At 43.8% G+C, this 12,635-nt stretch overlaps 2 protein-coding genes and 3 non-coding genes across 5 annotated transcripts; 3 read left to right on the top strand and 2 right to left on the bottom strand.

Moving 5' to 3' along the window:
- Window positions 1–814: 814 nt before the first annotated feature.
- Window positions 815–3,356, top strand: LOC123081021 (ribosomal protein S19, mitochondrial). Its single transcript, XM_044503986.1, has 4 exons — window positions 815–1,021; window positions 1,136–1,203; window positions 1,325–1,636; window positions 2,969–3,356. Exons 1-3 carry the CDS (start codon window positions 941–943, stop codon window positions 1,608–1,610), a joined length of 435 nt encoding a protein of 144 aa, XP_044359921.1. The 5' UTR covers window positions 815–940; the 3' UTR covers window positions 1,611–1,636; window positions 2,969–3,356.
- A 2,298-nt stretch (window positions 3,357–5,654) lies between these two features.
- Window positions 5,655–5,741, top strand: TRNAM-CAU (transfer RNA methionine (anticodon CAU)). The gene is given in 2 exon segments: window positions 5,655–5,692; window positions 5,706–5,741. It is a non-coding gene; the product is annotated as a tRNA-Met (tRNA).
- Window positions 5,742–6,464: 723 nt separating this feature from the next.
- Window positions 6,465–6,538, top strand: TRNAI-AAU (transfer RNA isoleucine (anticodon AAU)). The gene has a single exon. It is a non-coding gene; the product is annotated as a tRNA-Ile (tRNA).
- A 67-nt stretch (window positions 6,539–6,605) lies between these two features.
- TRNAV-AAC (transfer RNA valine (anticodon AAC)) lies at window positions 6,606–6,679 on the bottom strand. The gene has a single exon. It is a non-coding gene; the product is annotated as a tRNA-Val (tRNA).
- Window positions 6,680–7,086: 407 nt separating this feature from the next.
- On the bottom strand, window positions 7,087–9,187 carry LOC123081020 (30S ribosomal protein S17). The gene is made up of 2 exons (XM_044503984.1): window positions 8,880–9,187; window positions 7,087–7,720 (listed from the first exon to the last, which is right to left on the bottom strand). The coding sequence occupies exons 1-2, from the start codon at window positions 9,039–9,041 to the stop codon at window positions 7,568–7,570; spliced, it is 315 nt and encodes a 104-aa protein (XP_044359919.1). The 5' UTR covers window positions 9,042–9,187; the 3' UTR covers window positions 7,087–7,567.
- Window positions 9,188–12,635: the final 3,448 nt, after the last annotated feature.

The raw sequence follows: 12,635 nt of genomic DNA, 5'->3' as shown, positions 1-12,635 counted from the left end.
GACATCACAAATGGAGTTACAGAACTCTAGATATGATCGAAACAAGAATCGAAAGGCTACAAGTGTAACCAGGAACTAAATGATGTTGGGAGCAACAAATTGGAAAACCATTTGCATTTCTAGAATGCAAGGTTTGAGCAGGCCCAAATGCATATAAAAATACATGGGATTGTACAAAGGATGTGAAAGTTGTGCATAGGACAAAGTGAGGGGGTGCTTTGCCCAAACTTGGTGCAAACATGAGTTTGGTTTGCTCAAATTTGAGAACAAAGTGCACCACCAGAAACATAGCAAAATTCTGGTCAAGAAACATACACCATTTGCCAAATTATGTGCAAATCCTATGCAGTGCCGACTTATACTCAACGACAGCTTTGAAGTCCATGAATCTCAAGTTCATCCACTCATGCTCTGCACGAGGTTGAATGGTGTACCTGAGTTTCTGGTCTATCCTTCAGGGAAATCCAAGGAGTCTTGGGGTCCCTCTCCTACAGGTACTCATTCTTGAGAATAGTGTAGAGATGATGCCCTGGAAAATGCAGAACCTGCAAATTCTCGGTCCTTGTCGGGGGCGTACCCTCGACTGCACCTTCGGCGACTGTGTTTCCCAAACCTCTTTCTTGCAGTACGATTTCAACATCCGAACTCCAGGCGAGGTAGTTGTGCCCATCAATGCTAAGTTCAACAAATTCTTTGTTAATAAAGCCATACAAATTTACTCGAAGTCCAGGGGCTTCATCGCAAAGATTAGCTCCTTTTTTTTCCACACAGGAAAATAGGCCTGGTCCATCTTCATCTGACGGGTTGGGCCAAAGGCCACGGCCCGCTTACAGTGTGGTTCCAGGTAAGGAAGATTTGCTCCTCCTCCTCCTCTCCGTCTTTCCACGCCGCCGCCACCCGCTCCTACGGGGAGCCGATCCCACGCCTGAGCGCAGCAGCCATGGCGATTGCTTCTCTCATCGCCTCCAGGTTCGCCAGGTCCGGCCACGCCCTCCCCGCCGCCGCCGCGGCCATCTCTCAGGTGCCGCCTCCCCCTCCAACTCTTGCCCCTTGCTCAAATGCAAATCTTGGTTGTTCCTGAGCCGATGTTGATCTGATTTGTTGGTTTGTTCCACCGCGCGCGCGATCTGGTCAGGCGCCCAGGGCCCAGCACGCCACATCTCCGCTGCTCTCCGCCTTCGGACCAGTCACTCGCGCCTTCAGGTAACCACCATCACAAGCTCAGCTCACTACGTATGTGCAAACACAGATAACTAGCTGATCCGCTCAACATTGAAATTGAACCGAATGTATGTCCTGCCCTGCTGTGTGTGTGTGTGTGCAGCTCAAGGCCTCTATGGAAGGGAGCGTTCGTCGACGCGTTCCTGCAAAGAATAAAGAACAAGAGGGAGAATCTCAACGGCAAGAAGATCTGGTCCCGCAGGTCTTCCATTCTGCCGGAGTTCGTCGGTTCCACCGTTCTCATTTACAACGGCAAGACTCACGTCCGTTGCAAGATCACCGAGGGGAAGGTCGGCCATAAGCTTGGGGAGTTTGCTTTTACGCGGAGGCGGAGGCCCCATCGGGCCATTTTGGCGAAGGGCGGTCAAGGAAAGGGGAAGAAGAAGTAAGAAAAGGGAATGTGCGTGTATGAAAGGTGAGGTTACGATATTGTTATTAGAAATGAATTTGGATATCAATCAGCTGATACTGCACAAAGTTTACCTTGCTGCATTGTAAGGCTCTTTTGTTATCCTGAAATGAAATGAAATTTCCTTTAGTTGCGGCTGGAAATAATAAAAACATTCAGTTGGTGCTAACTTGGGTCTTGTTGCACAACAATCTGTGTTGCCTGTATTTAGCTTCCAGCCTAACTTGAGAGAAATGATGGAACACAGGACAAATATATCTTGGTGTGCCTATCTTTTACTCCCTCCGTTCCATAATAGATGACTCAACTTTGTACTAACTTTAGTACAAAATTGGGTCATCTATTTTGGAACGGAGGGAGTAGCTATTAGTATGTTGTGCCCAATTTCCAGTCTTCATTTTGAAAATGGATGTCTAGGTAGATTGTAGATTCCAAACTATATTCTTATTAGATTGTACTCCCTCTGTAAAGAAATATAAGAGCATTTAGATCACTAAAGTAGTGATCTAAACACTCTTATATTTCTTGATGGAGGGAGTATATAGTTTCATTACCATACCAAAAAGATCAGAAGTATACGAAGATTGGTTGGGTAGATCACAAGTTATGCAATCTGAATTCAACCTCTTCTCATGTGCATTACTCTCTTTTTCTTCACTGTAGCCCATTTATCTTGTACCACAATTTCAACCTCTGGACATGATTGAATTAAATTTTCGTGATAACCGTAAAGTTGTAGATTAGTTTGTATAGATAAATGATACAAAATTGTGAAGTGAACTTATATTATAAGAGAGGTGACGTGTCAAATCGTAAGAGCGTGTCTTTTATTTTTTTAGTTTGACAAGTGTTTTAAGCAGCTGTACCTTATAATTATAATTCTCAGGTTCTAGTGCCGCACGGCAGGTTTCATCTTCACTGGCAAATCTGTCACATGGTTATGGCAGGTGACTGTGACGTTCAATATTTGCGATCAATATCCCATATTTTACTTCTCTTATTGGGGTTGGGTTAAAGTGAATTCTCCTTCCTGTGCAATTGAGCTACATCTCTTTGTAAACTCTGTGTGATATGTCAGACTGCAGACAAAGACTGAGCCAGCCTGTTAAGCATCTGTGCTATGACATCTTATCTTGGTTAGAATGAGAATGCAATTGAGATGTATGGCCATAAATGAGTGGGATTGTTGTCGATGGTTATGAAATAAATATAGAAGCTTGGCTTGTTAAATGTGTTTTCAGTATGGTTGCAAAGATCATGGGGCTTTCTGGTTTTGTGCGATACTTACTTTGTGTCACTTTCCCAGCTGTTTATCTCACTCTGTTCATAACTTTTCAGGTGGGTTCAAGGACGGTGGGATGAGGGCATTGTTGAAGCACAAGCACTTGAATCACCTTAATTTTCTGGACTGCGTTTTATTTCTTACAAGAATAATTATAGCAGAAAGAATGTTTAGCTCGTCTTACTTGAAGATTTTCCATGGACTCTGTTTGTTTACTCTGCTAGTGGTTCCAGCATAACTCTAGAGTACTACTTCTATTCACTCAAGGCATTGCTCTTATATTTTTTTGGGCCTTACTGAGGTCTGATGCCACAACCTGCCAAGTGTCTTTACACCTGGTTCTATGAGTGAGTGATTGTAAGTTTTGCTTCAAAGGTTGTTTTCAGCCAAATAGCGATGTGTATCTTGCTACAGTTCCCTTGCAATAGGAGTATCTTGCTGATTGCTGCTTTGCATCGGCTAGGATGGTTGCCTTGTGCATCTGTAAATATGTACTATGTATCAATATATGCGAGTGCAGGTGTGGAGAGGCTACCCATGTCAAAGGCTACCGCAGCAGCAAGAGTGCACATCGACGTGATACAGAGTAGGGCGGCTGGGGACTGGAAGTTTGATATGCCAAAATCTCGAAAAAGTCCTGAAATTCAATTGAATAGTAGGTCACAATTTAAAATTTACGCATGGATGAGATGAAATGAAGTGTTTGTACATGCAAAATCTAGGCTGAGTTGCTTAAACAGGATGAGAGAGTGGTCCACAAAATTAAACCTGATACGGTTTAGAATTTCAGACCATCTGGATACATGTAAAATGAGATTTTTTTTTTTTTTTTGATTTGGACGATGCTCCAAAAATTTGTACTGCGCTATAACTGCAAAGTTTACAAAAGGAAAGTTCAGGTCAAAGACGAGTAATGACAATTTTCGGATTCGTGAGAAAAAAGAACGGTTTGATGGAAGCTATAGCTGATATTTTAATCAATCAACTACTCCCTCTGTAAAGAAATATAAGAGCAATTAGAACACTATTTTAGTGATCTGAACGCTCTTATATTTATTCACGGAGAGTATTTTAAACTGGTACTGAAAAAATTACTGAGAAACCGAGATTAAGCAAGCGTTGGAGATGCTTCATTGATTTTTTTTATGCTTTTAGGTTCAACATATATTTGCACGTCTATATATTAACATCAACATAATGATACATTCTCTTGCTTACTTGATATATTTGCACGTCTATATATTAAATGATTCATTTAAAAAATATCAACATAATGATTAATCATTGTGTTACAATTTATACCATCCGCTCCTGCCGAACAGAGACAACCTGAATTAAGGCCTCTTTGATTCATAGGATTTGATTGACATGTGAATAGCAAAATGGTAGGATTGGGGTGTCATGACATCTTTAATTCTACAAGCTTGTAGGAATCAACAAATGATGTTTGATGCACCATGCATAGGGAAGTCACAGAAATTTATTTTTCAGTGGATTGTAATTGAGACTGGATTTTCTACTCCCGGGAGCGGCCACACCTTTCCCCTCTTCAATCTCAAGTTCATGGTGGATGCCCAAGTACTCCAAAGCATTGGCACCTACATTCTGAACATAAGCATAAAACAATAAAATTCAGAATCTCACGTATAGTATTCCCAGACTAATTAATGAAACAAATTGCCGAAGCACAACCCAAATCATTCCTACTGGCGAGCTCCTCCTCTAAATTGACAGAACAACCCAAAATCAGAGCTTCCTGCCGCGGCTCGATTCGTAGTCATACCCGAGGCTCGACTTGTCGCCGGAGAAGGGACGACAAGGAGAGAGGACTTGTTGCTGTCCACGTCGGGTCGATTATTTTCAACGTTGGCAAGGGTGACACAGCGTTTCAAACTTACAGCAGGGGCCCACTACTTACTTGGACGCTTCATGCTAGTACTTGTTTCCACTCTGCTGCTCCTGGTAGCCCAATAAACAAAATGCATTGCCTTTGCAGTAAATTAATGAAGGGACCTGCTTTGTTTCTGTTGACGTATAATGTGCTGCCTAGTCTTTTTCATCAGATCGGTCTTTTGGTTGCATTGGCTAGAGCATGCACTTCTACATGGTATCAGAGCCAAGAGGTCTTGAGTTCAGACCCGGCTGACGCAATTAAATTGCAGCCCACTTTCGGTCCACGTTTAGGCCTGAGGGAAGCACACGTGAGGGGGAGTGTTGACGTATAATGTACTGCCTAGTCTCTTCCATCAGATCGGTCTTTTGGTTGTATTGGCTAGAGCATGCACTTCTACAGTTTCGATGTTCCGTATGCTACTCCTTCAACACACTAATCAGCCTTGCTAATAAGGATATAAACGAAACAACGTTCTTCCATGATCTTCTCTCCTCCAAGGTGAGTATTGCATCGTTGATTAATGTTTATCTTGATGCGGTGAGGTGAGACGGGATCGATGTATCCATGCATGGATCATGTTATGAAAAAAATATTTTGTTATGACCGCTTGCCGGCCACTATCTGTTTTCATTCCTGACTAGTTTTGTTTAATTTGCTGGGACATGAAATTGAACAAAACAAGTGCATAGGCTTGATCACATACGTTGTTTGTGCCCCGAAAGTACACTTTGATGGCACGACCTATACCGAAGTAGGCTCCACGAACTGATTGATCATTGCTGTATCGATGAAAGCACATATGAGAGATACCAAGGTTCAATAAGGTTAATTTGAGAAGTCACTACAAAGGGGCGGTGGCGCAGTTGGCTAGCGCGTAGGTCTCATAGCTAAAGCGAGTGATCCTGAGGTCGAGAGTTCGAGTCTCTCTCGCCCCAATTTTCTTTTTTCTTTTTTGCTTTTCTCCAGATTATTTTTAAAAACAATTCCTGCAACCATCCTTTCTTCTGGAATACAAAAAAAAAAAACACTTCACCAATACTTTCCAAATTTCCCCTTTTTTTTAGATTCTTTTTCCTGCAACCATCCTTTCTTCTGGAATAAAAAGATTCCACTTGCTGAATTTTCTAAACCTTAGCTGGTCGGGTGCTTTTGTTTTGTTCGTCTGCAAGTGTAACTGCACGAATTTCGCGCCATTCATGCTGCTCTGTTCCTACTTACTCAACAAGTGTCATCGCTTCTGTAGCAGGGCGAGTCTTTTCTCTTGAATCGCTTATAGTGGGTATTTGTAGCTGTCATTACTTGCCCGCTTGCACATATTTCCGTTATCACTATGTAGTTGTTGCAAGATGATTTGCATACATATCCATCACAGATTCACAGATACAGATGGCAAAAAGGCCACAATAGCTAGGAAATACTTACAAACGTGGGCAGTGAAACGGGAATCTAGATAGCCAAGGACCAAGATTTGTTGTTGCATTTCGCAGATCGGTTGGAGCAGAGATGGATTTTCTTTTGATTCATAGCATCAGCTTAGCAGCCAAAAGAGGCTCCAGTGATCTTCTTACTCTTTTCTTCTCATCATAAGGGGGGCTGTGCGCGAGTTTTATTCAGTTAATACGAATATGAAAAATGAAAAACAGTTCAAGCAACAAGGAGGCCTATTAGCTCAGCTGGTTAGAGCGTCGTGCTAATAACGCGAAGGTCACAGGTTCGAGACCTGTATGGGCCAAATATTTTTTTTTTCTTTTTTTTACTCATTGGAAAATGCGAGAATAAAAAAAGAAAAATAAATTAGATGGCTTCGCCCGGGTTCGAACCGGAGACCTTCAGTGTGTTAGACTGACGTGATAACCAACTACACCACGAAACCTTTGGTGGTATGTTGCTCTGAAAAGATTACATAATATTTAGATCCAGTAATCTAACGTGATGACTAAACCATCCAACTATTTTCAGCTGGAAAATCATGCCGCATTAAAGCTAGAAAATCATGCAGCTTATATATATATGCTTAAATTAGGTTCATAGCCCAACCAGCAAATTATATATAATGGTTGGCTCAACATTAACTGTGACTGAACTGTTCTTCCAAACAAATTCTCCCTATTTTCAAAGATCAAATAGATAGAGAGATGAACTATTTTTGCAATACGAATAGCTCTTCTTTTCATCATATCCCACACACAATCACATATTTCGCGGTGCACAACCAACATATTTAATCAGAAAGTAGCATCAGTATACCCGCATAAGATCTGGGATCACACCATGATGATAGATCTAACCAAGAGCATATATTCGGTGGACAGGCTTCGTGCGGTACATTCATCAAACGTTTCACAAGAGAGCAAGCTTGAAATTCTGCTGCCAGGAATTTAATGTCATCGGTGGACAGCAACAACAGCCACAATGAGCACACTAGCTAGCTACCACTACCAGTGACATCGAATGGCCGGCAGCTCTCTCCCCAGCTCCGGCATGATCACCACCACGGCATGAACGACTATTATGAGGAAAATGGTTAAGTTGCCCTATGAATTTTACTGGGGCAAACTCGAATGTATAGGGTCCAACTAAAACTCCCGATCACCAAGTTTCGGATCACAAACAAATAAACTATCAAGCTGAACATGATCAGCACCAAATAAACCACCATTTTGTACCAGCCGTTCATTGCTTATTCAGTGGGATGAGCTGGTTCTCTGGACATGCCGTCAGTCAGTAAAGAACAGGCATTTGTGTTGGGCTCTGAGGATCTTCAGGCAGATGACTTGGTACCAGTTTGTTGAGTTGTAGCACCAGAAGCTTTTGGCGCAGGTGGCGGCGCAACATACATCTTAGCTCTGCGAAGAACCTCAGCAACAATCCAATGCTTGTTCTTGCTCAACGGCCTAGAAGGATCCAGCCTAACCTGGAGAATATTGATGCAACCATCATTTATAAGAAGAAGAAAATTGTTCTAGTTTACGTTATGTTACAGCTTGAGTGAATAAATGAATCATAGTGCAAAAAGAATACTAGTCTCCAGTAAGTACGCAGATAAATAGACTACACCACAGGACAAAACGACGCAAACTCATCAGTCTATTCGACAAATTTATATGCAGTCACACAAGCTTCTTTATAAAACCAAACCGCTCCTAAGTAATGTGGATCTCTTGGTGCTGAAAGCAAAATTTGTCCAGCAGAAAACATATTATGAGCAAATTGCAGAGTAACCTACCGCCTCAACTGAACTGATATGCATACAACACCAAGTCCAAGCAATATTTCCAAATGAAACCATGGTATCCTAGAATGTTATGAAGGATGGAAGGAGAAAAAAATTCCATTACCGTAACAACAACCGTCATCACTAAAGTATTGAAGAGGCAATATTGTTTACTCTAAGATGGCAAAGAATAATTGGGTTTCTCCAAGAAACTAGTTAGCTTAATGAAACTTGAGCTTACAAGCCGAAAAAAGTCAACCAGATCTGTCTTATTTGAAGTTTACAGAAGAGAGTTATGCAAGGAAATAAACTGCTCAATCTAGCTAGCTTCAGCTGATAATATTATAGGTTGTCGCTGCACACGGGTATGGCTGCCGCTGACACGGGCATAGCAAATTGTACAAGTAGAGCAAGACAGACAACCGGTGAGCTGAGAGAAGACGACGGACTCAATTGTGCTATTTATTCGTTCGAACCTGCAATTAAGCTTCTGCTGTATGGACCAAATCCCCCCTAACCACGAGTAAAACTGGAAGCCCTCTTTTCTGAACTCTAAACCAATAAAATTTCATACTCACTTGACATTACCAGATAGATCCCTACTCTGAACTCTGAATTTCATCATACTCATTTGAAAACTTCACTAGTCACTTTTAATAATAATCCCAGACCCCTAATCTGAACTCTCTGAACTTGACTCTCATTTGACAAAGAAAGTCCAGCTCGGTCTACTCGATACAGGTCGATAATATGCAAGAAAGATTGCAGAAATGGGTCTGGATTCGGCACATCACAATCACATCGAAGGTGACAGTTGACAACAGAGGGAGGGAGCAGGCGGTTTGGGTTACTGACGTACCCTGTCGCCGATGTTGCAGGTCTCGGCCTCGTCGTGCGCCATGAACTTGGAGGTGCGCTTCACGTAGCGGTTGTACACCTTGTTGTGGAAGAGGCGGTCCACCGCCACCACCACCGACTTCTGCATCTTGTTCGAAACCACGATCCCCACCACCGGCTTCATCTCTTCTCTTCTCCTCTCCTCCTCCCCCGACGAACGGACGTTGATGAGATTAGCGGCGGCGGGCGGCGGGCGGCGGCGAGTAGGTTGAGATGCGGAACGCCTGCTGCTGTTTTCCGCTAGGGCACGAGGCGACACTGACCCAGGCGAGAGCGCGTATCGGGGCCGAGCTGGGCTGTGCTCAGAGGCCCAGCCGCTCGCCCGAGAGGACAAGTTGCTTGCTGGGCCTGGGCTAGCGGCGCAGGCTGGTCCAGTTCGGGCGCGTGCTATTGTTGGCTTAAAAATGTTTTTTTTTTGGCAAGGGGAGCTTTTCTTTTTAGATGAAAGGGAGGAGTTCCCCGGCTCCCATTTTACTCCCTCCGTTCCTTACTTGTCTTTCTAGGCATTTCAACAAGTGACTACATACGGAGTAAACTGAGTGGATCTATACTTTAAAATATGTCTACATACATCCGTATGTGATAGTCATTTGAAATACCTAGAAAGACAAGTATTTAGGAACGGAGGGAGTATTAAGGAAAGGAAGCCACAAAAACCCAAGTACCACAAAGCCTTGCAGGCAGTTCACACACCCAAAGCCACAACACCCTCCAACACGAGGACTTACACAAAGTACTTAAAAACCACACAGGGAAATCCATCTTTTGTAGTCCACGCTGCAAAAGGCTAACGACTTACATCTACCAGTGCCAAACCATGCCGGCCTAGCTCTATGACATGCAAACTAGCGAAGCCAGGATGTTGAAGTCGAGCGTGAGGACCGGGCTCTCCGCCGAGGCCGCTTGTGCTTCAGCCACGTAGGCGGTTCCTGTCATTTGAGGTTGGCAGGAGTGCAGTCCATCAGATTCACCCCCACTTGAGCAGGAAAGGGCGTCTGATCAGTTGTTGTAGATGTCCTTCGAAGGCTTCCAGCGGAGCCAACATGTGCTCCTTGTAGATTAGATTCCCTTTCTTGACGAGCTTTATGACTAGCCACCAAATCTGCTAGACGGAAATCCATACCACACCGTTAAAGATCATGTCATTTCTACATTTTCATATATATAGCACAGAGAATAGCAGAGCAAATGGTATTAACATGGTCTAACAGCTTGTCAGCAACCCATAGGGATGCAATGGATTCTCGATTACTGCCCATAGATCTTCCTAGCATAGAGCTAGGAGTGGACCAAATTTCTTTAGCTACTACACATTCAAAAAGGAGGTGACTAACTGTCTCTTTGCATGTGCAAAATACATAGTGTTTAGGTTTCTTAAAGATTTCTTTTCAACAGATTATCCCCACTCCTCATTTTATTGTAAAAATAGTAGCCAAAGCAATGAATCCTGGGGGGTGGGGGGGGGGGGGGGGGGGGGGGGGGTACAATGAGTTTCCACACTAGATGTAGGAAAACTGGGATTACCCCTCTAAAATTGACAATGGTGTATAAGGAGCTAGAAGAGTATTGTCCAGAAGCCTCAAACTGCCAGACCAAGGAGTCACAGTTTTGAGATAAGATTATACTTTTGGTTATCTCTTCTAGGTCAAACCAAGTACATATTTACACAATTAATTTATAGGCTACCCGCCGCAACGTGCGGGAAATGATCTAGTTCTATAAATGGTCATTGGACAAAACTGCAAATCTGTGAATGGTCGCTGAACTCCACTATTGGATTGGGAGTTGAGATACTTTAGGTGGTCACTGCAAATGTTTTGTTTTATACCTAACTGTTAATAGGGGGTTTTCATAAAGTATACATTAAGTGGCCTGAGATCTCTCAACCAGATCATGTGCCATCCATATCCAATCCAATGGCTTAGGGCGGCTTTTCTGTTCTTGCACCATAGTCTCAACTTCTATTTTAGTTGCCCCTCAATTGTGGGTTGGCTTGAATAACCAGGATTTAGGAGGGCAATTCGATTGATATTGGTCGGCTTAGATCCAAGTAAGCTGCCCCACCGCGCTCTGCTCTACTTTGTTTTCCCCCATTTCTTTCCCTTTTGTTGTGGTATAATACTAGAGCAACTTTAACTTAATCCAAAACTCTAAACTAACTAGAATATTAGAACATGCTTGATGAGGTGAGGTCGGTGTCCACCAAATTGGTTTCCCTAAAAAGACAAAAATTTTGGTTGTAAAATTTTAGATTTATGGGATTTTTTGTAGTTTCCATTCATTGTTTTGGTATGCCGTGAACTCATTTGCGTCATACTACATACACATGTGTGACATGCTACAATGCAATGTAATTTTGGGAGTCTTAACACAAATGTTGTGCTCGCATTGTTGCATGCGCTGGTTTCTAAGTTGCACGGAATTCTTCAACAATTTGTTGTGAGTGAACATGTGGAATCTGCAGAATAAATAATACACATATGCGTTTTCGAGGTATTTACAAATGTATTTTTACATGGGACCCACCCGGTGTGAAGCATGCTATTGTTGTGATGGGTCTATATAATATTGTTGTGCCGATTTTTCATTTATACTTTGCAATGAGGGAAAAGATATTTTGTATCTCCAAAATAAAATTTTACATCATCCCATAATACACATGTACTCTCGCTATTATAGTTTATAAAGCACACATGCACATTGGGATTTAACTTTGACCATCAATTAGACCAATACTATATGAGTCATGCGACACAAAAAATATATTGATATAGATTTTGAGGTGGACGCCAGCGACTGGCAAGAGGCATGGGGCCAACTCAGCTTGCTTATCTTGTGGTGGTTCAAAATAGTGCAAGATTTGACAATGCATTACGAAAAAGGGTTTACCCCGCTTTATATTATAAAGCACCACCGATTACAACCGCGAGCCGATACAAACACACACCCCACTACCACACCACACACCCAAGGCTAGATACAAGGGTGCCGGGCACCAACCCACCACTCCAACGACTACAAAGCACCAAAAAGATGAACAAAGAAGCGTCGCTTAGAGCCGACGGAGATCACCATGAGCAATCCTCCGAGGAGAAATGAGACGGCCAACGGCGGAGCGAGGACTCCAAAACGATGCCTCCAACAAGGGAACGACCAAAGCCGCCACCGTCTGATCCCGCGGATCAAGTTTTCACCCGGAGTAACCTGAAGGGAGAGGGAGCACCGCGACGGAGCCTACAGGGAGGGTACGACGTCCACGGACGCCGCCACCGTCGGCCAGTACAGAGACTGGACAAGTGATGTACCCCGGTGCACCAATCCCTCCAACGCAACCTCACTCCGCCAACCACCCGCATCCATGCCGCCCGAGCAGCCATGTCTGCCCGCCCGCACCCGAGCCGCGCAATCCGCCCAAGATCAACACGCCTCCCACCGCCAGGGCCGCCGCCCTGCATCCAGACCGTCCTGGAATCATCAAAGGAGCAAGCTTTGGCCAGTGCAAACCCCAACCATCGCCGAAAACTGCAACGACCGTCCCGCCTCAGAGCACCGAGTCAGCAACCAACAAGCACGGCGACGGGCGGCTCGACCTCGTCGAAGCCCCCATCCTACTGGCCTTCCCACCCGAAGCACTCTGCTTCGCCCCACCACGGCCATTGGCACCAACTAGCGAGAGGCCACTGACGGCGCGCGTTCGTCGAAGAGGGGGAGAGAACCA

Source organism: Triticum aestivum, chromosome 3D (assembly GCF_018294505.1).
Source record: "Triticum aestivum cultivar Chinese Spring chromosome 3D, IWGSC CS RefSeq v2.1, whole genome shotgun sequence".
Taxonomy (NCBI): domain Eukaryota; kingdom Viridiplantae; phylum Streptophyta; class Magnoliopsida; order Poales; family Poaceae; genus Triticum; species Triticum aestivum.
Note: the sequence above shows the minus strand (reverse complement) of the source record. Positions and strands in the feature narration are given on the sequence as shown.